The sequence below is a fragment of the Rattus rattus genome, chromosome 4, assembly GCF_011064425.1.
Source record: "Rattus rattus isolate New Zealand chromosome 4, Rrattus_CSIRO_v1, whole genome shotgun sequence".
Taxonomy (NCBI): domain Eukaryota; kingdom Metazoa; phylum Chordata; class Mammalia; order Rodentia; family Muridae; genus Rattus; species Rattus rattus.
The window spans coordinates 87,753,247-87,780,673 of NC_046157.1; the positions used below are offsets into that span (position 1 = coordinate 87,753,247).

The window sequence follows — 27,427 nt, forward strand, 5'->3', positions numbered from 1 at the left end:
CTCCACATGTGTCCCTGCAGAGTTGTCAGGGGCGAATGTCAGCTAACTCACTTGCCTGTGGGCATGAGGTTTGGCCCTGGCTTGAGGTAGTCAGGCCACTCTCTATCTGCCAGCACCTATAAACACTGGGGCTTTTACTCCTGAAACCGCTCAGAGTATAAACTCTAGACCTTGGATGCCCTAAGGTACAGTGGAAAACTAGGGCTCTGCTGAAAGATGAGATTGGGTCAGGAATTGAGGAGCCCCCACAGTAGGCACACAGGAAGGCTTCTCAGTGTGTGGGGAGGCTCTGGAACCCACAGATGTTCACAGTGTTATTACATACTGTTTCCATCAGTGGCTGTGGTACCACTAGGTTGTCCTCAGTCTCTCTGACTAGGACAAGCAGCACAAATGGCCCTGTACTGTTTCAGCATCTTTAGGGTTGGTACTATGACATTCCACACAGCTCAGGTGCAGGAGACTGTAGGGTCTTTATGCTAGGAATGACCCTAGTCTAGCTGGAGCAGGTTAGGTGTGTGGATCAGCCCCTCCAGAGGCTTCATGGCTGGGTGTTAAGTGGGGCTTCGGTGGGGCTATGCATCTACAAAGCTGGTCCTGTGGCTGTAAAGAAAGCAGGGCACCAGGCCCATTTGTGGTGTCAACCGCGTGCTCAGGCCAGGTTGGGTCTGCACTGGATTCACCCCAGAGAGACCTGGGTGACTGCAGGCCTGCTGTCCATGCTGCCTATCATGCAGGCTACACTGTATAGCACACAGGTCCTAGGAGTGTCTGCTGTCTCCACCCACACCCTCTCCACCCTTAGCAGCCCCCTCCTTGTTCCCAGAGGACCTGTCCTTAATCTTTTGTTTTCAATATTTGAACACAGTGATTGGGCTGAGTCCTGACCCTGGCTTAGGCGACTGCTGGGACAGGGTTATTGCATCAGACTGAGTCTGGGCTGATGGCTGTGTACAGGGCTCCTGGTTATCTGAGACATGGTCCAGGATCCTGGAAGCCTCAGCATGTCCATAGTCCAAATCCAAAATGGTGCCTTTTCTGTACCTTGACCATGCGGACACCACTAGGCCCTTATTAGCTCTGCACTGTCACCAGGACCTGCCTCTCAGACTGTCTCCTGGGAACATTTCCCAGGCTTTGGGCAGTTCAGGGTAGGTGTCATTCAACCCAGGTCCACAGGTCACTGTATAGGTTTTGGTGTTTGTCCTTCACTAAAAATCCACAGGGGTGGAGTTGGGGGTGGGTTGGGGCCTCCACCTCAGCTGAGCATGCAGACTCTCTCTGCCTTATCTGAGATTGTTGGACACAAATGTGCCAGTGTCCAACCTCCTCTCTGGGTCCTCAGGGAGACATGACAGTCACACATATCCATCCACCCCTCCCTGGCCACCCAGACACTGCTGTCTCCCATAGCACCAGCTTCCCTGTGGGTGGTTGTTCCTCCTCTATCTCCAAGTCTCTGTGTTCTTCAAGCTAGCTCTCTTGATCCCCTGTGTGTTTCAATAAAAATGTCATTACTAGAAACCATTGACACTGCTGGCGTGTGACACCAAATTCTACTGCCTATTGTCCCAGAAAACGATCCATTAGAGATAAAGCTAGTGATTTAGTAGTCTCTGTCCTGGGAGCACCTCCCGCATTCCGGCTGTTGCTATCTTTGCTACAGCTTGTATTGTCTGTTCCACCTGCACATGCGATAAGAGACAGGGATTCCCTGCTGGAAATGGGCAGGCCTCACTCGGTGCCAGCCAGGCCTGGTGGTTCCTCACTGGAAGCCCCTTTTAGGTCAGGCAAATTGAACCTCTTTTTGCAGAAGTTATCAAAGTGGGGAACACAGGAGCCTAGTCCCTTACATGTAGCTGCTTGCCATTCCCATGTGTCTTTCCCATGTGTGTTACATCCTCTGTGGCCTCCTCTTCATTGGGTGGGCAGTGGGTTTTGACAGTTCATTTGCCATTGTGCCCCTGATGCCTGAGTTCAAGGGCACCTTCATTCAACACCTGTCTGTTCAGGTTTTCTCTGACCTGTGGAATCCCTCCTTTTGTGTCTCAGCTGCAGGGACCTCCTGTTTGGTCACACCAGGAAACCACCTGCAGTCCTGTGTGCTTTCTTTCCAGGGCCTCCTGCTTTTGCTGGCGGTATGACCTTTTGCCTCAGGGACCTTGGGGGAGAGAGAGTAAACTACTCTTGTCTACATTCCTGTTGCTGGGGACACAGGACCCCGCAAAGTGTAGGTTTCCTTCTGAGCTCATGCCTGCTGATCCTGGGGTTCTCTACCAGCCCTGTGCTCTGAGTCCCTCCTGCTGTTGGGAGTCTCCATGTGCTGGGACTTGGCTCAGCTTTGCAGGGTGCTGGCAAGCTAGCTCTCTTTACTACTGTAGGGACACACGTGCTATCTGGTTTTCTTTTTTTCTTTTGACATAAGGTCTCCCTATGTAGCCCTGGCTAGCTCAGAACTCATTCTGTAAACAAGCTGGCCATGAACTCAGAGATCTACCTGCCCCCTGAATGCTGGGGTTATAGGTGTGTCCACCGTACCTGGTTGGCTGGGTGTTTTGTATAGATTTTTGTCTAGCATATTTCTAGGCAGCCCTGGGGGGTCAGGTCCCTGCTCTGATTTCTCACTGTGGGAGGCTGGCCTGTTACTTGATATGCCTCTGCTGGTGACATGGTTTTCTGCTTGTCCTTCCTTTTTCTTCCACTAAGAAATCTTTGCCAGCCTGACCTTCTCCCCTGAGCCATGGCCTATGGGCACGTGGCACTGTGTCTTTAGTGGGAAGGGCATGGAGGATTCCCAGGAAAATACCCAGGGTTCATGGCCTTTTCCAGAGGGGAGGCCTGTCACTATTTGAGGTAGTGTCTGCAGCTGCCAATGCACTGACCTCATCCTTAGAGCCAAGATGTTTAAACAGTTCTCTTGAGGGGTGCCATCATACTTAAGGTACTGTGTGCAGGAACCATGTGAGGACTTGATGTGTCCTTTTGTGACCATCAGATACATCTCCACTGTCAGCCTTTGCCACCTCGTGGTTCAAGCAGAGGGCTGCTCTGGACTACTCCCAGAAGAGCCTGGGAAGCTGCTGGCTCATGGGGAACAGCGGACATCCTATAGGACTGCGTGGACCCCAGCACAGGGAGCTGCTTTGTTCTTAGCTCAGAGGCCTTGTCTGAGGGTGGCCACTGCAGTTGGATCTACAGCGACTTCCTAGGCTATGATGCATGTGTGTGTGGGAGAGGGCAAGTGCATGCATGTCCATACCTGGGGCCTTCACATGGCACTTGTGTCCTCTGTAGCAAGGTAAGAGTGCCCTGCCCTCTCTTCCTGTGTCTGTATGAGTTGTTTCCTGCCTGGCACTGTATAGGCACTGTGGAGTCACCTCCCTCATCCTTAATAGTGGGCGTTATACAAGGCTCCTGCATTGCCAGTTGCTTGGGGCCTGGCCTCAATGTTGTCATTGACTTGAGCTCAGTGAGAGGATGGTCTCTTCATTGGGAACTGAACACGATGGTCCCCAGTAGGTCCTTAAGAGCTTGGGGCACAGATGGGGCTAAAGGCCTGGCAAAGCACTTCGCCTGTGGGAGCCAGACAAAGGCCACCAAGGCCCAAGGCTTTGGGCACATGAGGGCAGTTGGGTTCATGGCATGGCTCACTGTCACCACCTGGCAGGTTTCTGTGCCATGTGCCCCTTCCTGACACGGTCCTATGTGAGCCTGTTCCCCCAGCCCATGTGCCCCTTCCTGACATAGTTGTTTTGTTTTTAACTGACAAAGGCTTTGCTTATTTATTTTCATTGTTCTTGATAATAATTCTGAGCCATTAGAGGGGAAAATTATATTCAGAAACGCTGTTTCTTGCTTTATTTGTTTGATGATTTAGAGCGATAGAGAGCAGCCCATACCCTAGCTTTTATAGTCTGGTAATTATTCACATCCATCAGCCCTTCCGGGGGATAAACAGAACACTGCGGAAATTGCACTATTAATAGCGGCCTCCTCTGTGGGCGGGAGACAGGCAGGAGGGCAGGAAGAGACTGGTGTGTCCGCAGAACCCTGCTCATCCCATTGCACCAGGGCTCAGCTAGCTGTCTACCCACAGCGATGTGCCCATGTCACTCTGAGGTCTTGAGATTCCTTACTAGGAACCTACACTGTACCATCATGGCTGTGTGCCCCATGTCCCTCAGATGAGTGGCCTGGACTTGATGATGTGAGCCATTAGGGTCTTGGCTATGGTGGCTACAGACAGGGATGAGTCACAGCTTCTGTCCCTGGCACAAGTTTGTGACTTTACCTTTGAGTTTGGGGGAGGCTGGAGCCAGATCAGCTATCCTATTCTTTCTGGAGACCCCAGCTATTACTTCCTTCTAGAACCTTTTATCCAAACTCACCCTTGCCCTTACTTGTGCTTGTTTTACATGGCTTCATGAACTGTTAACATGTGGGAGAGTGGCCACGGCCAGCACACCTCTCTCAGCACCATATCTGCAGTAGTTCACCTGGTCCCTCAGCACCACACCTCTCATACAGGTACAGAGCTGCTGTCTCACCACCAGCCAATGCAGAGTCACCCCTAGGATTGTCAGGGAGACCAAATCCATGGAGCGTGCTGGAGACAGAGGACAGGACTGCCTCTTCTCTACATCTCCTGGAAATACTTTGTGGATAGCAGATGATTTAGAATATGGAGTCAGATGCCAGGGGATTATGGGGACTGTTCAGAAGGATGCATCCTGTCTGACATGTGATCTCTGGGCTATTCATCTCATCTAGGAGGAGCGGGCTAGCCCTCAGAACCCTGGGATATTTAGTGGCTTGCTTGGTGACCATGTCAAAGGCTTCCCATAGCACCCAAAGGGTCTTCCTGCCTTTCCAGGGCAGCCCAGTGTCCATACAGAGTCTGGCTTGCTGGAAGGGTCTCTGCCGTGTTGAATCACCCAGGATGGCTTGGGACAGGTGGATTGACTTGGTCTAGGCAGAATAGGCCTCTCAGCTATTATCAGGAACAGCCACAGAGGAGCAAGGGCAAGGCACATGGGTCCTGCTGAGCACACGGAGATGTGTGTATGTGTGTTTGTGTACATTGGTATAGGTGGGAAGGAGGATATGTGCAAAGCAGTGACCAGAGCTGGCACAAGAGAGCCTTGAGCATCCCTAGGACCAGTGTGGGTGCTGCTTGGGCACAGCTGCTGGGCATGGGAGGTTGGCATTGGAGGGAGGTAGAGGTACCTACCCTCCTGCCTTCGCTGAAGCTTAAAAATGGAGTCACCGTGCCAGCAGGTGGCTCTAGATCTTCTGCAGCACTGTCGCACTGTTCCCAGCCCAGACTGCCTTTACCAAGGCTGAGGCTGAATGTCAGAGGTGCCTCAACACAGTGCAGGCCTGTGATAAAGGTTTAGTTCTTCTGTCTGACACGTGGTCTCTGGCCTATGGATCTCCTAGGAGAAGCCCCACAGGATCCATGGGAAGGGTGGCTGTGCACTTGGCTGTAGCCCCCCAGAGCTGCTCTTCAAGATGGGCCAGGCCACCCTGCCCTGGCCTCTGCCTCCTCCAGGTTCAGTGCTGGGCTCTTACCCTGGCTACCTCATATGGGAAATCAAGGTTCTTCCTCATTGGCCATGGCCTGTAGCTGGGTGTACATAGGCACAGTTTGTGTGGCCTCTTCTGGTTGCATAAAGCACATAGGTTTCCAGCCTGCTGCTCCCTGCCATGTGTCCACAGGTTTGTCTTCCCAGGGCTCCCCTTCTGCACCTGTGGCCTACAGACTGCAGGCTGCACTTCCGATAATGCCAGGCGTGTTCTAATTATTAAACTTCAGCAGCCACCAGATTCAATTAATCTCATCTTTATAAGTCCCAATTACAGGCACTAATTAAGTGGAAGGTGCTGGGGACTGGGGATGCCACATTCATCATTGTGGCCAGAGCTGGGAACTGCTGCATGGGGCTCTGGGCTGTGAGGCACTCAGAAGTAGTGTATGAGTGAGAAGAGACCGTGGAAGGAAGTGTGGCCTCACTTTGTCCAGACATGAAAATTGTGCAGTAACCCTAGAGCTGAGGGTGTCAGGTGTTTTTGGACAGGGGTCCTGGGCACCCGGAAATCCCTTATTGTGTTCTCTGCAGATCTGATGATCAGCTAAGTTTCCTCCCACCTTTTTATTTCACTGAAAAACTCCTCAGTTCTCAGCTGCTCTGGTCTGGTGGCTGTAGTAAGCGTCCTCATCCTTAGCTCTTGCATCCATCCTCTTCTTGCCTCTGTCCCCTGCAGGGTGCCAAGCTATACTGCCACCTTCCTACTTCGTTCCAGGAGCTCTCTCAGTTCATTGTCCAGTGGGGCTCCCTGCCTTAGGGTTTGGTGGTTACAGTCCTGTCTGCTGGCTGTGGGTGTTTACTGCACTGGTCAGAGGTCCTCGGCTCTGATGTGCCTCCCTTCTCTCATAGGTACGCCATACCACCAGAGCACGGCAAGCGCCTGGAGCGCCTGGCCATAGGTAGGTATCTGAGCCCCTGCTCAGCCCAGGTGGGACAGGGACAAAGATGAGATGGGCAGGTAGCCTGTCCAGGTGAATCTTGCTGCACCTGTCTGCTGGTCACTCACTGGATGCATCATTACTCCCTGCATTTACCCCTCGATCACCTCTCCCTAAAGTGATGGCAGAGCTTTGGGTGCTACCTGCCAGAAAGGAACCAAGCAGCCAGGGCTCAAGGTGCAGAGAGGTCCCAGCTAGAGGCACTGGGTGGGTGTGGTGGGCTGAGTGACATCATGCCCCTAGCCTGGTCAGTGTGAGTGCACTCAGTCTGCCATCAGTAACCCCCATGCCCTCAGGTGGGAACACAGCCAAGTTCTTTCAGCAGCCCTGCCCTCCATAGCCAGAGCCTGGCTTTGGTAGTGGGCTTCACCTGTAGCTCAGGCTGGTAGGGAGGTCACTATCCTCCTGCTGGGTCTAGGAGGTCTGGGTGAACAGCGTGTGCCCCTGTACCTGGCTTTCCCTTTTTCTTACTGCACTCTGATGCTTGGGGTGGGACCTAGGACCTCATGCATGCTGGGCAGTTGCTCTGCTGCAGAGCTGCTCCCAGCCATGTTGGTTTTTAAAGACAGGGTTTAGCTACTTGCCCAGGCTTGTCTCTAACTCACTTTGTAGCCTAAGCTAACCTTGAATTTATAATCCTCCTGCCTCAGCCTCACGAATGCTGGGATGACAGGTCCATGCCACCATGCCCACCACACCCATTCCTTTGTCAGGTGTAAGTTTGTATGTGGGAACCTAGGAATATGCACAGTGAGAGCACCGTGAGTCCTGATGATGTGAAAGGTCTGTCTGTTCTCATTCATCCCTAGAGCAGCTCCATCACAGTGTGGAATTGAGCAAGGCCTCTAAGGCAATGCTGCCACTGTGCTTTCTTCCCAGTGCCACTGTGCCCACACATAGCCTCAGTGGCTGTCAACAACCTAGAGCTATGGTACCTACATAGCTCAGATACAAGACAGGTGCAGCAGGGTGTCCTGGGAGTCCTGCAACCCACCATGTATCCCTCAGCTCTCCACCCCTTCTTCCTAGTCTAGTGACAGCAGTACAACATCTGTCAGGCTCTCTGCCTCTGAGGCAGTGTCCATGAGGATGCTCCTTGGTTTGAGACATCTACAGTCTTTTCTGCCCCTGGAAGTGGCGATACACAGGTCCTGGAGGTTAGGTTATGGGCACCTTGTGGGGGTCCTGGATGAGCTGGTGCCCTTTATAAAACACAAAGGAGATGCTCTTCGCTGCTGGCTCAGGACCTGGGAGCTGGTTCACAGTTGCTGCCCAGCCTCTGCTGACAGTGTCTCCTCTCTGCTTGTGATGCGAGAGTTCAGTGAACAAGGCTCAGGTGGCTCTTGCTTTGTGGCCTCTGGAGATAGTAAGACTGGCCTCAGAAGGACAGGAGAGCCGTGGTCAGAATGTCAGCCCTCCATCCACCCTAGTAGTCACATGAGCATTCCCAGGGCCAGCAGGGGACAAAGGCGGCAGCAGGCGTGTGCAGAAGCTCAGCAGGATTTCAGTTCTCAGCCTCCAGAGTGACTGCTTAAAACATCTGGCCTCAGGGTGTGGTGGTATAGGCTGTTAATTCCAGCACTCAGGAGGCAGAGGCAGGTGGATCTTTGTGTTTAAGGTTCTCCTGATAGTGAGTTCCAGGCTAGCCAGGACCACATCTTGAGACCCTGCCTCCAATAGGAAAATCTGCCCTGCACACAGACACACAGTCCTGACAGCTGGGTGGGGAAGTTCCCTGGAACCAGAAGAAGGACTGAGCAATCTGCCCAGGGAAGGGTGGGGATAAGACAGGGAGGCAAGATACACGACACAGCAGGAGGCCACATGCAGCCTCCCTGGGCCTCCCCCTTTGGCAGCCCCAAGACAGACCTTCTTTGGGCATGCGCCACCGATGCCACCCACAGCAGAGATGAGTGGAGTGGGCTCACGGTTAGCACAGAGAATGAATAGCTGAGCCATAAATGGGCTTATGGGGAGAGGTGCCCGCGGGAGAGCACTGATGTGGGGGCACTAATCACTTCAGATGTGAGCCTTTATTAGGGCCCTAATGAGAGCCACTTAAGACGTGCATTAAAAGGGGAACGTGCTGCTAGAAGCTGTAGTCATAATTTAAACCAAGGCGCTTTTAGTACCAAGGAAGGAAAGTTGAGGACTCGGCCCTCATCCCCTCTGGTGCCTGCTTTTCCAGCTCAGTTTCCTTCCAGCATCCGGGGCCTCTAAGTCTCTGCTTGCCATGTGCCCTGTGCACATGTCTGTGGGTGTGCACACACTCAAACATGTGCTCTGGAAGCAGAGACCTGTCAGGGACATGCGGAGGCTGGGCAAGTGTCTGTGGGATTCTGGAAGGCTCTTTAGACTCTGAAGCTGGGTCATTTTCCCTCCTGTTCCCTGCTTTGCCCAGAGCAGACTTCTGTGACCCTCACTGTAGTGGGATGATGGTGTATCCTCTGAGGATACACAGGACAGTGTCATGTGGTGAGCAGTTAGTCTAGGAACTAGGTGTCCCCTGCCTCAGTTGCTCCCTATGTTGCCCACCTTGACTGTTGTAGTGCTGCTTCTGAGAGGGTAGAGCTGAGCCCCAGCCTGCCCTGGGCCTCTGAAAGCATCATCCACCCATAGTGGGAACTGTACTCCTCAAGGTGTGGGAGGCCAGAATCCATGTTGGGACTCCAGGACATGGCTGAGCCTTGAGACAGCTGTCCTGCTCTGAGGCAAACACATATGCCTGGGAAGGTGAGTGGCCTGCTGAGAACATAGGGTGCTCCTGAGCTTAGCTGTGGACCCAGAGGCTGTACAGGGCAGCTACAGCTGGCTTGTTTCTTGGTGGTGACCTCTAGTCTCAGAGGTCTTTAGAGTTTCCCATCCCCTTCAGGGAGGAATTAAATGTGCCAGCTCGCCAAGCCCAGGTCCTGGGACACTGCCTGGTGAACAGGGTGGACTCAGCCTAGGAGCTTACAGAAGAACTGCCTGTTGGGCAGTTGTCAGTCACAGGAGTGACAACTGCTCCTGTCTCCCACAGTGGCACCCACTCTGACACTGCTTTGCCCCATCCCAGGCTTCTTCCCTGGGAGCTCACAAGGCTGCGATGCCTTCCTAAGGCACAAGATGACGCTCATCTCGCCCATCATCCTGAAGAAGTATGGCATCCCCTTCAGCCGGGTATGTATCACCAGGGGTGGTTCTACAAGTGCTGACCAACTGGTCTGGGAAGGTGACCTAAGTTCTTTTACAGGGGAAATGGGTGAGGGCACAGGACAAGTGTGGGTTTGGCAGGGTCTTCACTACCGCCTTGGCCATACCTGGTATTAACTGCTTATAGTCAGTAAGGTGGCTGGCCCCTGAATGAAGGTGTCCTGTGTGTTGCTCTAAGGTCTGTGATAGATAAGGTCTGAGGTGGGAGAGCCAGCCCTGTGGCAGCTGCTGGGGAGTGGGAGCGGGTGGCAGTGGGCTTCCTATTCCTGGCTTGACAATGACAAGTACTTTAAGTTTGCAGACCCAGGACCTTAGGTTTCTCCATGCAATGTGGGGACATCCTAGCAGGGAAGGCTAGCCCAACTGGGCTTGTGTCTGCAGAGGAGTAGAAGCCTGGGGATTAGGAAATGAGAGGTCTTGGGACAACTGTTTCTGAAAGTTTCTCTGAAGAGTAATTGGTCAACCCAAGAGCTCACTCATACATTGAGAGGGAGCCCTTGCTCTGTGTTGGAAATTGTTCCTGACATTTCAATCAAGGCACCCATGACATCTGGCTGTTCTTTCTGCGGATGCAGCCCAGAGGCTGCCCCCGGCTCTGAGAAGCAGAGATACCCCTGCTAGATGGCAGATCATCACTTGTGGAAGTGAGAAGTGTCTGCTTTGTAACTGGCTTATGGAGAATGTTTTCCAGGCCCATGCTTCATGCACAGGGACTTGGGGACATGGGGATAGATAGAGTCACTGCCTGGTCCTTTCCTCCTGGGCTGTCTTAATAGTGCTGTAGATTGTACATATGGCACCCAGGCCCAAGGCAACCGGCCGGCTTACCTCCAGACTCAAAGAGTCTGCTGACATTATGAGAGCCACACTTTCTACACTGTTGTGTTGGGTGTTCTGGCTGGCCAGCCCTATAGGCTTGTGGGTGAAGGCCCCTGTCTGGCATCAGCTATGTTGGGATGAGGCCTAAGGACAGAACAGCAGAGAAGAGATGAGATGAGCATGAGGTGCCCTCCTGCAGATGAGGCATGGATCCCTCATCAGAATTCCCCTCACCCTTCAGCCGAGCAGCTGCACTCTACACTTGTGAGTCTGTAATGGTATTTATCTTTAGAAGGGAAGCTGATCAATAGCTGGCTCGTTAATGATTAAGAGTGTGTATTTTTGTAATCTGCCATTGACTTCCTCATCTGTCCCTCCTGAAGTGTCTCCAGCCTTCTCTCTGACTGGCGCTGGCCCCAGCCACTGTGGCTCTACTGCACAGCCATCCATCATCAATGCCTCCTGATTTATCCCTGGGCTCTGCTGACAGCAGTGAGGGGGAGGCAGCTGCAACGGCTTAACAGTGGCTGGGACACAGTGGCTGGGATGGGAGCATGGTTCTGTTGCTACTATGAGCAAGACTTTGTTTTGTCTGTTGTGTGGCCATGCCTACATCCTCATCGCTGGCCCCAGTGTGTGTGGTGTGCTGCACCTCAGAAGGCTACGTGTGCTGGCTCCCAGCATGTGCTCTACTATGAATCTGGATGGCATGGAGAGGACCAACACTGAACTGCTATCACCACCACTGTCCACAGAGACAGCATTAAAGCTCCAGGCCTTCCTTTCCTTTGCAATGCTATGACCCCCAGGACCCGGGGACAAGCATGTGTCACACTTTACCACCCTGCATCTCACAACCCTTCATCAGCAACTGTCACTTGGGCAAGAATTTAAAACATAATGGTGCTGTCACTGACTTTCCATGATTGGTACAATTAATTATGTGAAAAGAAAAATATAGGCACATTCTCCAGGGCTTGCTGTGCTGCAGGCCGTGTTGGTTTCAGTGGATTTTTGATGAATGACTAATGTATATCCCACACCTTGTCGTTCACTCTCCCTCACCAGTTACACCAAGAGGAATTCAGTGACATGGGCTAGGTGGCCTGTGGGGAATACACAGCCCAGAGGTCCATTATAAGGTGTTGAGAGGGAAGGTGGAGGTCATTGTGACTAAGAGTGATCGGAGAGAAATGACCGTCTCAGTACTGTTCATGAAACAGTGGCTCACTGTGACAGGCGTATAGGGTGGTGCCATTCAGCTGGACCATGCGGCTCAGAAGCCCTGGGCCAGTGAATCTCCTGTGTGCTTGAGATGCCAGCACCAGAGCCCAAGCTTCAAGAAGCCAGGGTGACCAGGGTCAGAGAATGAGCCAGGCTGAGGGCTTCCTTGGGGTTCTGGAACCTTCCTCCTTGGTTGGTGCATGCCAAGCTCAGATTCACAGATGCTTGTCTTCAAGCCTTCCTGCCTGCTTAGTGGACAGTGAGGATCCAGCAGCCTCAGCGAGAGACCCTGTTCCTCATGGGACCTCAATTGCTCATTACAGATGAGAATTCATCCCTCCCCTAGGGAGCATGTGTCTGGAGCTGTTCTTGGAGGTGTCAGTGCTATTCCCACCCCTATCCCCCCACCCCACCCCCTCACCCCCACACAAAAGGCTGTGTCTGTACTTCCTTCATGGAGAACCATAGGCGCAATAATGTCATCATCAGGCCAACTCTGCACAATAGTACACTCCTTGCATGTACTCTGGCCTGGCCTCTGAGGGTTCAGCTGTAGCTGCCCATGGCCCTGTGCTAAGCTACACTGTGGGTAGCTTACTTTTAACTGGGCAAGATGGCCAGGTCATAGCAGCCACAGTGCAGAGTGGAGGCATGCTTCCTGCCCTGTATCCTTTGGTAGCTGTGCTAGAACCAAGTCTTTTCATGTAGTCCAGCCTAGTCTCGATTCATGAGTCTCCTACCTCAGCTACCAAGGGCTAACATGATGCCCACAGCATCTTTGACCTATGCTTGCTTGTGTTTTGAAGACAGGGTTTCGTTGTGTAGACCAGACTAGCCTGGAGCTCAGAGAGGCCTCAAAGTGATGGGATTAAAGCCATGTCCCAGCATGTTTAGCTCTGGGTGTAAGTACTATAACATGCATGCTGAGGTCAGGGGATAACTTACAGAAGTCAGGTATAAGTTCTGTCTTGGGACCTAGGGATTGAACCCAGGTTGTCAGGCTTGGCAGCAAATGCCTTTAGTGCAGGATCCCACAGGTTTCCGAGCTACACTGTGGCTCTACTAAACCCACCAGATCATGAAAGGGCTTTAGCAGCTATGGGCTGTCCTTAAGCCGACATCCATCACCTGCTTAGTTCATCACTCTCTTCCATAGATTACACAGGAAGCTGGGGAGTTCATGATCACATTCCCCTATGGTTACCATGCGGGCTTCAACCATGGCTTTAACTGCGCTGAGTCCACTAACTTCGCCACGCTGCGCTGGATCGACTATGGCAAAGTGGCCACACAGGTAGGTGCACCAGTCATCTCCGGTTCAGTGGATGGGTGGGAACAGTGCTGTACCTAGGCGCACTCCACTGCGGGTGGATCTGCAGGGACCGTCTCTCCTGGCAGTGCTGCTCTGGGGAGCTGACCCTTGCTGTTGTGCCAAGTTATTTACTAGTTCATTTTAGTTTTTGAGACATTGCCTGATACTGCCTTGGCCTTCCCAGTGATGGGCCACAGGATGCCCTATGCCCAGGACTAGATTACCATTTAGCTTGTAACTAGTGTTGCTAGTTTTCATGTGTGTTCATGTGGACCTGTGTGCACATGTAACCCACTGCCCATGGTTTTCCTGTGTGAGGCATGGTCTCCTGGCTGTGGCTTCTGGGGTGTCCATTAGCCTCCCATCTCACTTTCATGCACCAGCACACCTACCTTTGTGTGGGTTCAGAGGGTGGGAATTCAGATCAGTGGCTGCTTTGACTACTGGGCCATTCCTGGTTCCCCTGTCTGCCTGCTTCTTGCTTGCTGCCCTCACTCTACTTCCTGGGGCAATCATCTCCTCTTGTGACTGGACATGAAGCCAGGGCCATCAAACTCTGGGCGGGTTCACTAAGGATGTGGTATGGATGTGGTGACCTGCTGTGGGGTGGCTGGGGCCTATTTCAGTCTTTATGAAACACTAGTCTGGCATGAGCCTGGAAGGTGGCATGAGTGAGCCAGGGTTGAGGCCTGTGTCCAGTTCTGACCGGTTAGACACCTTGCCTGGCTAGTGCTGGCAGGGTGGCAGATTGAGCTGTGATGGCGGGGCTGTCTCAGCTGCAGCCATGACAGGAACTGCCCAGATAGGAAAAGTAATTTCAGGCTCAGCCATGTGTTCACAAACAAGCAACATTTGGGGATCGTGGTTCGATACGGTGCCATTCTCCATTGTCAGGCAACATAGCATGAAATTAGGGGACAAGTGGCCTAAGGCACCACAGACCAGCCAGGGACAGGGCAAGGTGTCAAGCACAGCATTCTCCCAGGTGTGCCCAACTACCAGGGCAGTCCTAGTGTGGCAGTGCCCACCAGGAGGGGGGATGCACAGCCAGCTGAGGGTGGGGCCTTATGGTGGGGCCTGGGGACCAGGACTGCTGCTCTCCAGCCAGTGTGGACAGAGAAACTGTGAGGGGTGCCATGCTATGCAAGGCAAGATGGGGCCTGAGTCCCAGGTTACCTGGCCAGGATGAGTGCCTGTCTTTCTCTCTACCCAACCATCTGTTCTCACGTGGTGGTCATAGTCCCACACCCTCCTCCCCAGCCTGCATGCATAGGTTGTGTCCCTTTTTGCTTCTCTCCATTCCCCTGCCCTTCCAAGTCCACAGCAGCATCAGGGAGCTGCAAGTAAGCTGCCTTCTTCCCTCTCTAACCAGGGCAGAGCAAGTGCCACTTTGTATTTGTAATGACTGAAGCCGGTACAGAGGAGTCCATGATCTATGGTAGGCACTGGAGTCCCCCTGCATGTCCCTAAGGAACAGAGGAGCCACTGGCATAGAGTCATACAGTGCTAAGGCAGGTCCTCTTTGCAGCCTGGAACCCCTTGAGCCTTCCAGGAAGGTACTTGCTGCCTGTGAAAGTGAGAGCATCAGCCCTGGCCAGCACCACAAGCATCCCTGTGCCTATACCTCTTCCTTCATAAGAAACAAGGTGGTAGCTAGGCGAGCACACCTCTTACCCTGGTGGTAGGAGGAAAATCTCAAATGCACTGGGCTGCAGGCTGACCTCTGGGCCAGGAACCAGCCAGTACTGAAGTCACCAGATTCTCTTAAAGATTTTTCTAGATTGTGCATATGTGAGTGCAAACTGTGGAAGGCTCAGCTCAGGGGAGAGTTGTGGTACTGGAGCATCTAGGTCACCCAGGGCACAGATCCCAGTTGTAGGATGATGTCACAGGTGAGGCAGGTACAGGATAGAAGGAGGCCTGTCATTGGAGGAGAAGGAAGGATGGGCAGGAGAGAAGTTTGAAGGAAGAGGAGGAGACTAAGGGAGAGAGGAGGAGACAGGGCAGAGGAGAGAGAGAGAGAAGCCATGGCAGGACAAGATGGCAGGTGATGTTAAGATTCTGCTCTGTGTATTTACAGGTTGTTATCAATGTTCCTAAGGGATGGATGGTACCGGGCTTTGTATGTTTAAGTGGGCAATTATATCTTACCAATTGGATCTAAGATTACTGTGTTGTGTGTTCTTTTATGTGAGGGTTTGAGTGTAGGAAAGTGTGCGGCTGGGCTGTGTTTCCGCCAAGATATCTAGCAGATATCTTGGGGCACCCGAGGTGTAGACCCAGCGAGGTAAAAGACACCGTTACTCTTTATTATTTTTATATTTTTACAACAACACCAGTGTCTTCAGATTAACTGCAGCAACTCATGGACCCTTTGCAGAAGGCTGTCTTGTGAGCCACGTCTGCTCTGACTTTTGAACTACTTTCTTGGGACAGGTGCATTATGGTCTCACAGACATGGATGGCCAAGGCCTTCCCAGTAAAGTAACATGTGCTAAGGGAATATTATGCAGCCATCAAGAGTTCTCCTTTGGGATTTGTTCTGTCTTTACTGGCAGGGAGAGGTGACCCCCAGTGATCTGAGTTAAAGAGCAGATCATGATTGGGAGGTGAGTGTCATTTTCTAATCTGGCTGTGTAGAGAGATGAGGACAGCTGAGGGGCTCGTACTAGCTTCTGTCACCTCCTCTTCTGGCTTTTCCTTCTGTGGTGTCTTAGGGTTTTATTTCTGTGAACAGACACCATAACCAATGCAAGTCTTATAGAGGACAACATTTAATTGGGGCTGGCTTACAGGTTCAGAGATTCAGTCCATTATCATCAAGCTGGGAGCATGGCAGCATCCAGACAGGTATGGTGCATCTTCATCTGAAGGCTGCTATCATCCACAGTGACATATGTGCTCCAAGACCACACCACTCCCTGGGCCAAGCCATCCCAAACCATCACATGGTCACACAGCGCAGTTGAGAGTAACCATGGTCCTGTGGGTGTCTTATCTGTGTGCAGCACCAGTTGTGCCACCAGTTTTGATTGGTTCAGTTCCGAGATGAGAGTTAAGGTCAACCAGATGACAGGGGATCAAGAATTCAGGGCCGTCTTCAGTTACATAGTGAGTTTGAGGGCAGCCAGGGCTACATGAGAGGGCTACCTTAAAACAAAACCAAGCCACAGACCTGTGTCAGGCCTTGGGCCCCTCACAGGCTCTTTTCCTGTCTTGACAGCATCCATCCTTACAGAGAAGGTTCCTGAACTGTGCTTAGTACACACATGGAATCCCAGCATCCAAGAAGCTAAGGCAGGATTGCCTTAAGGTTTTTCAGAGCCTGGGCTACAGAGCATGATCCTATCTCAGCAGCAAAAAGGAATCAGAGTTAAGAAGTGTAGAAAGTTAAGCTACCTAGCTGTGACACTCTACCTCCCACATGTATGACAAGAGTCTCGAATGAGCATGGGGCTAGGGTGAACACACTTTATTTCCCAGGCATTCCTACATGCTCCCCATAGACATGGTTCATTCCTCTTCTGTGAAGTCAGCATCCTCCATGGAATGACCCTGAGCTGATAGACAGAAACAGAGGCCAAGCAACTTTGCCAGTGTTACACAGCAGGGGCCATGTCCAGCATGCCCTTCAGGTTCCTGGTCTATTCAATAGGACCTGTGTGCAGATGTGGTCTGGAGCCTCTGGGAATGCACCAGGTCAGCCGGCCCCTCTTCCCAGGTGTGATAACATGGAAGGAAGGGCTTGAGGCACTTCTGCCTGCCTGCCCACCTGCCTGCTTCGTCTGCTTTTGCAACAATCCACAGCTAGGTCACTAACTAAACCAAAGGGGTTCTCCAGTGAGGAGTGCCTCCTACATAGCCTTGCTCCTCGATAGCTGCTTCATCAGCCTTTGTGAGCGACACAGGCCACACACAATGTGGTCAGCTCAGCCCTGGTCCACACTGCAGGGGAGGGGGTTCTTCTCTAAATTGTCTCTCACCATGACCCCACCAAACTCAGCTGTGATGAGACCAAGGATGTGACTGAGAATCTGGCTCTGGCTGCACATTCAGCGGCTTCTGTCCCCTTTGCCATTCTTGAGGCCAGCTGCCAATCTTCCCAGAAATGCTTGGCAAGCCTGAAGGGTAGACATTGGAGCTGGGAGGCCTCCTACAGAGTTGGGGGTGAAAGTCTGGAGGTAGCCTACCCCTTGCTGCATATCATCATGCCCTTGTGATGGACTGGTAGCATCAGACCCTGGGTAGGAAGCACTGAGATTAATGACCAGGTGAGAACTGACAGCCTTGTTCCCTGCTGTGAGTGACCATGTTTCCCACCCTGCACAGTTAGCTGCAGGCTGGGAGGCATGAAGCTGGCCTGCACCCTCAATCGCAGGGTCTGAGGTACTGCTACCACCTGGCCATTCTGTCTCACTGACCCTGATTTGTGTCATGGCAGAACTCTATGCACACAATGGCTATTGTGAAGTGTGTCTCTCCCTCAACCCCCACCCCCGTCCCTGTCACACGACCATTTCTCTAAGCACGTGTGCCCATGGGCACATAGAGGGTCCTGTGTAAGGCTGACTGACACAGCCTTCTTGTGGCATAGCTGGCCCATGGTTGGGGAGGAAAGCTCTAGAAGGTGCCCTAGCATGGGCTCCCCAACACTGTACATGCTCTGGGGTATGTTCTCTGTGAGGTATCCTAGCCTTGCACCCCATGAGCTCCAACAGCCCTGGTAGCAAGTACTTCTAAGTGTCGCTTGAGGTCTCTGGCTGAGGAGGTACCTGCTGATAAACCCTGTCCTCTGCAGCTGATTCCCCAGTAGGTTAAGTGGAGAATAAATATATCATGGACGCAGACACTAGACACCCCATACGATGTAGCCTGTGCATTGCAACCTCGTGCCTCAATTTACCTGAGTAAACTGAGGCTCCAGGGGTTTCCATGTCAAGGGATGCTGGTATGTTGTAGGCTGCTCTAGAAGGTCCCTGGCATGGCATTGCCAGGTTTTTGGCTTATGATGGTCATACTAAGGTTTGCACAAAGCAGGAGCTGACAGGACCTAAAGAGCAGTATAGGGAGAAAAAAGAGGCTAGTGATGCCAGCTCCCTGCTCACTGTCTGTCCTTGGTGCCATCCAGGACAGGTGGCCTCAGTGCCAAGAGGGGGTGAGGTGCATGTTGTCATGGGTGCAGTGCCACATGAGGGGCATCATGACACTGGAGACTGCTGAGGGGCATAGGCCCTGCCAGGCAGCACTGTGAGCTGGCGCCTAATCATCTTGTGCACAGGTCCCTGTGGTTCCCTAATGAACTGGCTGTTGTCACAGTGCTGGCAATCACAGCAGAAATGGGCCAAGCCACAGCCAGAGCTCTGTGCTGTAACCCTTAGTGGGCCAGAGCATCACCCTCAAACAGACAGCTCTGCAAAAGTGTTCTTTCAGTCATTGAGCTTGCCTTCCTTTGCTAGGGCACTGGTGCATGTCTGTCACCCCAGCACTCAGGAGGCTAAGGCAGGAAGATTGCCCCAAGTTCGAGGTCAGTCTCAGCTACATTATTTTTTAAAAAACATTTCTGCCCAGGGAGGCTAATGGTGGCCTTAGTTGGTGCCATGGTTTAGCAAGGTCCACTTTTAGGAAACAGGCCTGAGCCAGGCATCTAGAGACTGTGGCCCAGTCTCCATCAGGTCAGCAGGGTTTGTCAATGCCCCTCCTGCACCCTGTGGTGTGCCCCTACCCTGGCTCCTAGACCCCAGGCCTGTCAGGTCACCTGGGGGTAGGGGCAATCACATCTGAATATGTCCAGCCATGGTGGTGAGCTGGGGACAATGTTGTTGTCCCCTCCAGAACTGATGCTTTTTAGGGATGACGTGTCCTACCCTCAGCCACCTCAACAGCAGGCTCGGTGTTCCGCCCTGGTTCCTATGCCGTGACTGAGAGTTGTCCCTGCCACGCTGGTAAGAGCAGGAGAGTCCCTATAGTACCGTGCTATCTGGGTTGGTGGTTTTATTGAGTCTGTGTTTTAATCATCTCCTCTCCAGCTACTGCTTCCCCAGCTCCAGTTTTGCATGAGCGGGTTCTGGTGTAATCAGGCCTCTCAAAAGAACACAGCCTCCAACCAGAGCTCAGAGCCCACAGAAGATCCTGGGAACCCAGGTGTCCTCACTGCCATGCACCCAGCCCACTTCGAGTGAGACAGTAGGGATAGATTCAAAGTGTGAGGATGTGGGAGCCCCGGGACAGTGTTGCAGTCCAGGCAGAACCTCCGTGCCTGACACAGCCCTGAAGGAGCCAGGAAGCCAAGGGTCTACAAACCCTCAGTGGTACTGGAATAAGCGTACATGTACCCCACTACAGATGAGACACCTCCACAGTTTTCAGTCGCTAGAGGTGCATGGTGTGCACACACAGTCTGTTCATGGGGTGACCCTGTGCTAGAGGTGCATGGTATACACACACAGTCTGTTCATGGGGTGACCCTGTGCTAGAGGTGCATAGTGTGTATACATAGTCTGTTCATGGGGTGACCCTGTGCTAGAGGTGCATGGTGTAAACACACAGTCTGTTCATGGGGTGACCCTGGACCCAGGGGCATTGGGGCAAGGTTTAGCTAGGCAGAGAACCACATAGGGACCCTTGTCCCATGTTTGCCAGCCACACCCCAATGTTTCAATTTCACTGGACAAGCACTTCTGTGACTTGGGTAGCCTGAGAAGACCTGTCTCCTTCGTGTCTCCGAGAATCTCACTGACCTGACTAGGCTCCTGATAGTCAATGGCCTACAAGGATCTGGGGGTGGAAAAGAGGTCTCCACCAGGATCTGTGTAGAAAAATGAATAGTGACACAGACTGGCAGGAGTAGGTCACATGCTTTGAGGAGCACCAATATCCAGGAGCAACGGCCCCCCGGGGAAGCAAAATGCTGCTGTCAGCATAGGCAGGGTCTCTTATGCAGAAGCACTTTAAAGGTGTCTGTGCCATGTGCAGCCACACTAAGCTCTGGACCATCACACAGCCCCAACGAGGTACTAGGCATCATCTCAGGCTGTAAAGTGCCCGTGAATGCAGTAGGATGTAGGGTGATGGCTGCAGGATGCCTTTGTTCACAAAGTAAGACAAGGCAGCATGTATGGGGGAGCTGGGACAGAGAATCCCTAGCATCTGTGTGCAGAACTGGGAGCTGGTCCAGATTGGCTGTCCAAGCTTCGCTCCAGGTTGGGAAGCAGGTGTCAGATGATCCCTCGTTGTGTGCTGCAGGTTCCAACTCTGCTTCGCCGGCCTGTGAGTTCTGGTGGGTGAGAACGACTGCCAGCTGGCCAGGTGGCAGTGCAAGGCTACTGTGGTTCACAGTTCCTGACGTGCCGTGGGGGGGGTGGTTAGGAGGGCAGCGTACCCCTGCATGCCTGGAAAGCAAGGGTCAGGGTTTAGTGCCTGGTGAGTGTTACTTCACCAAAGCCCCCCAGCTCTGCCTGACTGTGGTCACTTTCCTGTGTAGTTACAAAGGCCCTAAGATGGTGACAGGTAGTCACCCTGATGGCAAACTATGCTTTGCCATACCTGCTCAGCTTGTCCTGTGAGAGTAATAGATGTCTCAGCTTATTCTCCTCCTAGGCCACTTCTATAGGTCTGTGACAGGACCCTGCTCAAGGCTCCAGTGCAGCCTCAGGCTAGGAGCCTGAGGGGAATTTTCCCTTGCATTGTCTCCAAGCTCCATTCTGAAGTAGACTCAGCAGGTGGCCATGTCCAGGTCAGTGGCTAGGTCATGTTCCTGGCCTTCTCATGCAGCCCTCCTCAAGGAGGCCCCCAGAGCAGAAAGCCACTAGCCTAGCCAAGCAGTGGGGTGATCTGTCTGCTTTCTCACCCTCAGGTGTGGAGCACAGCAGCTGGGGTGTGGCAGTGGTTGGGGTCCATGGCCCTATCTCAGATGCTTAACTGGAAGCTTGTACTACTCTGAAGTACCTGTGAGGCCCTCAGAGGTGCCTGATGCTATGCATGACTGTCATATTGGTAGGCTGGCATTCAGGGCTAGTGCCAGGAGCTTTGGTGAGTGGTGCCACCCAGGCCCCTCAAGGATCTCCTTTTGCTGTCAGGCGTCATCAGAGCTTGTTAATCCCCAACAGGGCTAACACCCTTCATCACAGGCTGGGCTCACGAGAAAGGACTGTTGCCACCCCAGAATCCCAGGTGGCAGTAGGACACCCAGGTGACAGCTGCCCACCAAGGAGGGAGCCTAAATTGCACTGGTGGGTGAGCCCCTAAGAAGCTCTGTCCTCAGGAGGTAATGAAGTCCTTTGGAGTGGGTTGGCCTTAGTGGCCCCACTGCTTTCCTTCCATGTGTCTCAGGGTGACTGTGTTCTGTACTGGCAGGGTGATGCCCAGTCCTGAGAGGGCTCCAGCCTGCAAGGGTCCAGACAGATCCTCTGCACAGATGAGTCTCTGCCCCTCAGGAGAGAGTGACTCCATAGTGGAGAGCAGTCTGCTTTTTCCTGTGCTGACACTACTAAGCTGCTGTGGTCAGATGGGGCAGCTGCTTGGGCCTCCCCAGGAAGATGGACCGAGCCCTCCCTGTGACTGAACTTTGCCACCTTCCCCTGGTGACCATGTCTCAGATCCAACAGGCTGCTGCTCCCAGACCCGGCTTCCACTTCCTTAAAACATTTGCTTTTGGTCACACACTCCCCATATCTGCACAGCCCACATGGGGTATGTGAAGGCTACTGTCACTGCAAGGCCAGCCGGGGCTGGCAGCTCTGTCTTGGCCACTGGTGCTGGCTCTGATGTCTGTGGAGCCCATGGGAGCACTAAGGTACTTTTTCTGATTACTAATGGCAAAGCCGTGGCTGAGTCACTTGGCGCAGATCCCTTAATCTGCAGTTGATGGGGGCTCAGTGAGGCCAGGCTCAGGAACACACAACTTGGGCACCATCTGTGGCCACCGCTGACTGGCAGTCCCTGCACAGCCACTCTCCTGCATATTCCCATTAAGCAAGTTGAGTTTGCTGGAAATCACTCCCCCATAAGTACCCCCTCTCGTTCGGCATACTGGACCTAGACAGAGCCCTAGTGCCCTCCCCTCCAGCAAAGAGGGGTGGGAGCTACAGGACATTTCCTTGCTGAGGCTTCTTGGGTAGGATGGGGAAACTGGGAAGGGCTCATCGTACCCACTTCAGTTTTCTTCCTCTGCATTCAGGACATTCTAGATGGAGCCACAGCTGCTGTAGACTGGGGGCAGTGAGCTCACAGAGGGCTTAGGAGCTCACCATCCAATCTGCAGTGTCACAGCTTGCAGTCCCCTCAGGAGTGTCTCAGCTGTCCTGTCACACTGGCCCAGCTTGTTCTGCTGCTTGAGAGGCCTGTGTCCTTTAGTCTGGGAGAGAGGGAGGGAGACTGGTTCAGGGGTGTTCAGACTAGGTGGTGAGCACAAGGCACTGCCTGCTCCCTATCCTGTCTGGGTTCACCAGGCCCAGGCTTGGGTCTTCTAGGTAGACCTAGAAGTCAGTCAGTCAGACTGCCTGGTCCTGGGTGATTGATCTATGAAGACCCGTGTTGCCCTCTGGAAATGATGCCATGTCATCTTCTCTTCTTGCTGGGCAAGGCTGGGCATTCCCTCTAGGGGCCTTTTCGTCTTGCCTGCCTGTGGTGAGGGCAGCGGTGGCTGAACTAGCAGGCCCACCTTGATACTGGGCTGTGTCCACTGTGTGGGAGCCCAGCTGGCATGAGACTCAGTGACTCTGTGTGTCCCCACAGTGTACATGTCGAAAGGACATGGTCAAGATCTCCATGGATGTGTTTGTACGCATACTGCAGCCCGAACGCTATGAGCAGTGGAAGCAAGGGCGCGACCTCACAGTGCTGGACCACACGAGGCCCACGGCCCTGAGCAGTCCCGAGCTCAGCTCCTGGAGTGCCTCACGAACTTCACTCAAGGCCAAGCTCCTGCGAAGGTGAGTAGCCATCTTCAGTGCCTTCCTCCACCTCCACTTTGTTGTTGTTGTTTTTTTTTTTTTTTTTTTTTTTTTTTTTTTTTTTTTTTTTTACGTAGCTGGGGACCAAACCCAGGGCCTTGCGCTTGCTCCACTCTTGTTCTTATTTCTGCTTCTATAACAGGAGTTATCTGGGCATCCCAGGCAGGGCCTCAGAGCCTTTCCATGGGCATCTGACTGTTCACTGCTATTTCCTGGTGATGTAATCCCGGTGCCCTTGCATCTCTGAGAGCTGGCAGGGCCCCTGCAAGCATTCATAGGGCTAAAGCCTAACCAGATGCCATGCTCCTAAGGATGCATGGACCCTACTGGCCTACTCCTTACAATCATAGTATGGTCACCCATGGCTGCAGCAGCCCTGCCCATGTCCCGAGTCAGAGGTGACTCTAGCATTGACAGTGCAGGTAAGAGGGAGGCCTACATGGCTAGGCCCAACCCCTCATTGCAGGTCCGTGTAACTCCTCAGGGTTTGAGCTTCTGATAGGCCAAGGAGAGCCCTCAGAGCTGAGATAGAGCCACAGCTATGAGACTGTGTGGAACTCGGGTGTCTGCCTGGGAAGGACCCAGCAGGCCAGGCTGTGACCACCATTCAGAAGCCAGTAGTGTTGACAAGACCTTGCATAGGAACGTACCTGCTGCCTTGACCTATAGACCTGTGTACTGCTGTGAGGATCCTCATGGCTTTCAAATCTTGTAGAATCTGTGGTATCTTCTAGAATTTGCTGCAGCCTTAGCCTACATTGGCTATGCCAGGCAGCCTGCTACTTTCCATTCCTGAAGAGTTCAGGGCTTCTTTGTCTAGCCCAGGGGTCAGTGCTAGCTGTGCCTTGGCCCTGGCCATGGGGTCCTGTTCTGCAGGCAGGCCATGGGAGCTATATGGGACAGTCAGACTGTGATCTGAAACCTTCCCTCCTCACCAGGTTCTCTTCGACAGTGTTGCATGTGCTACAGTCTTACCCTCTGTTTCCTGCTTAATGTCCTCTCCTGTGGAGCAGTCTGTGGTTCTCCATCTTTCTGCAGTGTCTTCATTTGACTTCCTGCCTTGCAGGGCCATGGAAAGCAGCCTTGTGGCGCTGAATGTAGCTGTGGGGTTTTATGATGGTTTCATGATAGATGGTTTAAGGGTCCATCAAATAGACCTCACATTCCAGGGCCACAGTTGTACCAAGGCTGTCCAGAGATGGATCTCCCACGCTTACACCACAGCCAGTCTCTCAGAGGCTTCCTTCCCTAGGCAGTGCCCCACTGTGACTCTCTGAAAGCTGCGATAATGACACTGTGAATGAAGGTCACCCTGAGGACATACCTTCTGTTAAAGCTGCTAGAAGCCGGCTGTTCCTGTGGAAGCCCTGGCCTCTGTGGAATGGGCTTGTTGTGCTTCTACCTGGTGCTGGGATTGCCCTGAGCACGGGCCCAGCTTCTCTCAGCTGTGCCTCGTTGCCATGCTTAGCTCCCCTGGGAAAACTGAGGCACATTAGGGTTTTTTTTTGTTTTGTTTTGTTTTGTTTTGTTTTGTTTTGTTTTTGGCACATTAGGGGTTTAGTGTGGAACCAGAGCATCTATCTCCCCAATGCACCAGGGCCTGGGGCTGCTGGGCCATTGCTGTCTACTGGTGCTGAGAGCACCCTGCCCTCTGCCTTCTGCATAATGCTCTGGTTACAGCCCTATGCATCGGACAGTTCCCGTTGGCTTCTTGTTGGGAGATGCTATTTAGACCAGCAATAGTGTGCTCAGCCTCTTTATCCCATGAGGGCCCTTCTGTGTCCCCTGGGGGCCCAGGCTGGCTGCTTCTCAGCACAGGCCTCTATCAGGCTATCCTGTGCCCTCCCTGGCCCCATTCCTAGTCAGCAGCTTAACAGGTGGGTTGACTTCAACCCCTTTCAGAGGTGACTATCAGGAGACAATGCCACATTACTTGGTCAGTCTGGCCCACTGTGGATGTGTAGGGGGTCAGGAGGTGTCTGTACTCCACAGTGTGACACACCTGCCTGCTGACCTCATCACCAGAATCTGCCTGTGACCCCAAGCACCATGTTTCCTGAACCCTAGAATGTGCCTCAGTTTCCCTGGGGATATAGTAAATATTGCCACTTAGTGGTAGAAATCAAGCCAGGGAAGGAAGCCAGAGCCTTCAGCCTCCTAGCTGCTTTGGAGGCACAGGCCACCACATATCTGTAGCTGTCATCTCTCACTGTGTGTCATTCCTGTCAGTGAAAGCTGTGGGCTTCTTCCTCACCCACCACTGCAGTCCCAAGTCTCCTGCTTTCACCTCAGAAGAGTTTGTGTCATTCACCTGCCAACACTTGACTTCTAACAATTGATAAAATGTTGCCCAGTTCAGCCATCTGCTGAGCCCAATGGGGTGTGGATGAGAGTTGGTCTGTATAGGAGCAGCCGGATGGCTCAGAGACATCAGTGAGACAGCAGGAGGCTCACCAGAGTAGGCTAGACTGGGTCAGGACTTTGGGCACCCCAGGTTGGAGCACTGGATGCCTTGCGTAAGCTGTCCTCACCGCCAGGCCTGCTCCCTGTGCACACCACTCACTTCGTGGCAGAAAACCGACATCTTCGTATGGGGTCCATCTAGTGGCTCTGATCCTAACAGTGGTTGTCCTGTAGCCTCTGCTTGCCATCACTCTTAGTGCAAGCCCCTTATTCACCCTTAGAACAAGACCAGAGGCCAGGGTGGAGCAGAGACAGCCTTCAAGGAGATTCCAAAGCCACCAGAGACCATGGCAAAAGAGCAGAGGCAGGAGAGGCCAGCACGAGCTGGTCCACAGTGCTGCAGGAAAATGTGAGCCCCCAGACAGTAGCACAGAGAAGGTGCTGGAAGTTGAAAGGCAGAGTAGTCTAGCCTTGTCCAAGTTTTAAGACAAGCAAGACACTTGCATCAGTGGCTCTGTGCAGCCTGGTCTTGTGGTATGGTGATGATGACCCAAGACGTGGTATATGCCCATGGGTCCCTCACCTGGGTTCATTAGGCAATCCCCAGAGCTTCTAGAGAGAACAGGCTAGCACAGGACTTGGCATCCAGCTAAAGGCTGCAGAGCAAGCCCTTGTGGCCTGTGGTCCCTTCCCAGGATCTCCTCCCAGGGTCCCCCAGCCATAGTGCCTACTGGACTCAGGGGAAGAAAGACAGGCTTGCAGCTCTTCAGGACTCACGTCCTTCTTGGGAAAGCTAATGCATGCAGGATGCATGTCAGCCCAGCGCAAGTCGAAGTCCTGAAAGCTGCAGGAACTATAAAAGGCTTACCTTACTAGAGGCATCGTGATGGGTGCCACCTGGAACAGGGCCAGGATTGCTAGGTCATCAGTGTGGAGCTGGTGACAAGCTGCTTAGTGGGTCAGAGTGGGGCTAGAGCACTTGGAGATGCCAATAGAAGAGGGTCTGAAGCAGACTGCAGGCACAGGAGCCCTGCCCTAGCTATGGGTCCGTCACACAGATGCAAGGGTATTGTGTGCTGTGGCTGCCTGAAGAGAGGCTGCTGCAGAAGGGTGGCCGCATCTGTGACAGGCGTGGTGGGGAAGAGGTGTTAGTGTGGGGTTGTGACAGTTGTGACAGGGCTAAGTCTGGGCATGCTCTCATAAAACAGAACCAGCATGGCTATGTCTTTGGAGTACAGTGGCCCTCTCTGGATGGGTACAGTGTGTGCATGTGAGCCACTAGTTCCTGATTTTCTGGTGTGGGGCACAGATGGGCTCAAGTCTCATTTCCTGGACCCTTGAGCACTGTGACTGTGGGTACCTAGGAGGCTGACTGGCGTGCTCAACTGTGAACAGTGTTGTGTGCAGCCAGGGCTGTCCCAGTCTGCTTGTGCAAGGGCTGGTCAGGCCCCTGATGCAGCCTCCAGTACCAGCTTATAATAGGGTCAGGACAGTGACTGAGTCGGGGCCACTCAGGAAGCTGCTTCCAGGTGAGTTGGTGGCAGGCTATGAGTGTTATCTGGAGCCCGGAGCCATCAGGAAGGAGCAACCTTAGATCCTGGGGGAAGAGTTGCAGTCCGTGCTACCACACTGTCTGACTTGGTGTTTTCCAGTTGCCCTGTTGCTGGCGCTACCTAACCCAAGCAGAAGAGATAGAGAATGTCTCTGGATCCAAGGCCCTGTGTCCCCAACCCTTCCTCTCCCTCCCCTGTCAGTGCGTCCCACCCCCTTCTGCCTGTCCCTCAGCCCATCGACCTGCAGCCACTGTGTGTGCACACCCTCCCTCTGCCTGCATCCTCAGAATGCCACCTGCTCATCTGCTGGTCATCTTGTGGGCTCTCACATCACCGAGGGATCCTACCCTAGTTGGTTGGAGTGTTTCAGCCACAGGAGTAAAAGAGAGGAGGGCAGGCCACAGCCAGAGCCACAGAGGCCAATACCTAGGGCCAGACTGCAAAGCAT

General features: G+C 53.1%; 1 protein-coding gene across 2 annotated transcripts in view; it reads left to right on the top strand.

Moving 5' to 3' along the window:
• Positions 1–27,427, top strand: part of Kdm4b (lysine demethylase 4B) — a 78,344-nt gene that overhangs the window by 36,823 nt on the left and 14,094 nt on the right. For both annotated transcript variants that reach the window (XM_032900755.1, XM_032900754.1), the window contains exons 6-9: positions 6,438–6,487; positions 9,582–9,685; positions 12,918–13,055; positions 22,806–23,002. In XM_032900755.1, coding sequence (XP_032756646.1) covers positions 6,438–6,487; positions 9,582–9,685; positions 12,918–13,055; positions 22,806–23,002 — 489 coding nt within the window. The remainder of the gene's footprint in view (positions 1–6,437; positions 6,488–9,581; positions 9,686–12,917; positions 13,056–22,805; positions 23,003–27,427) is intronic.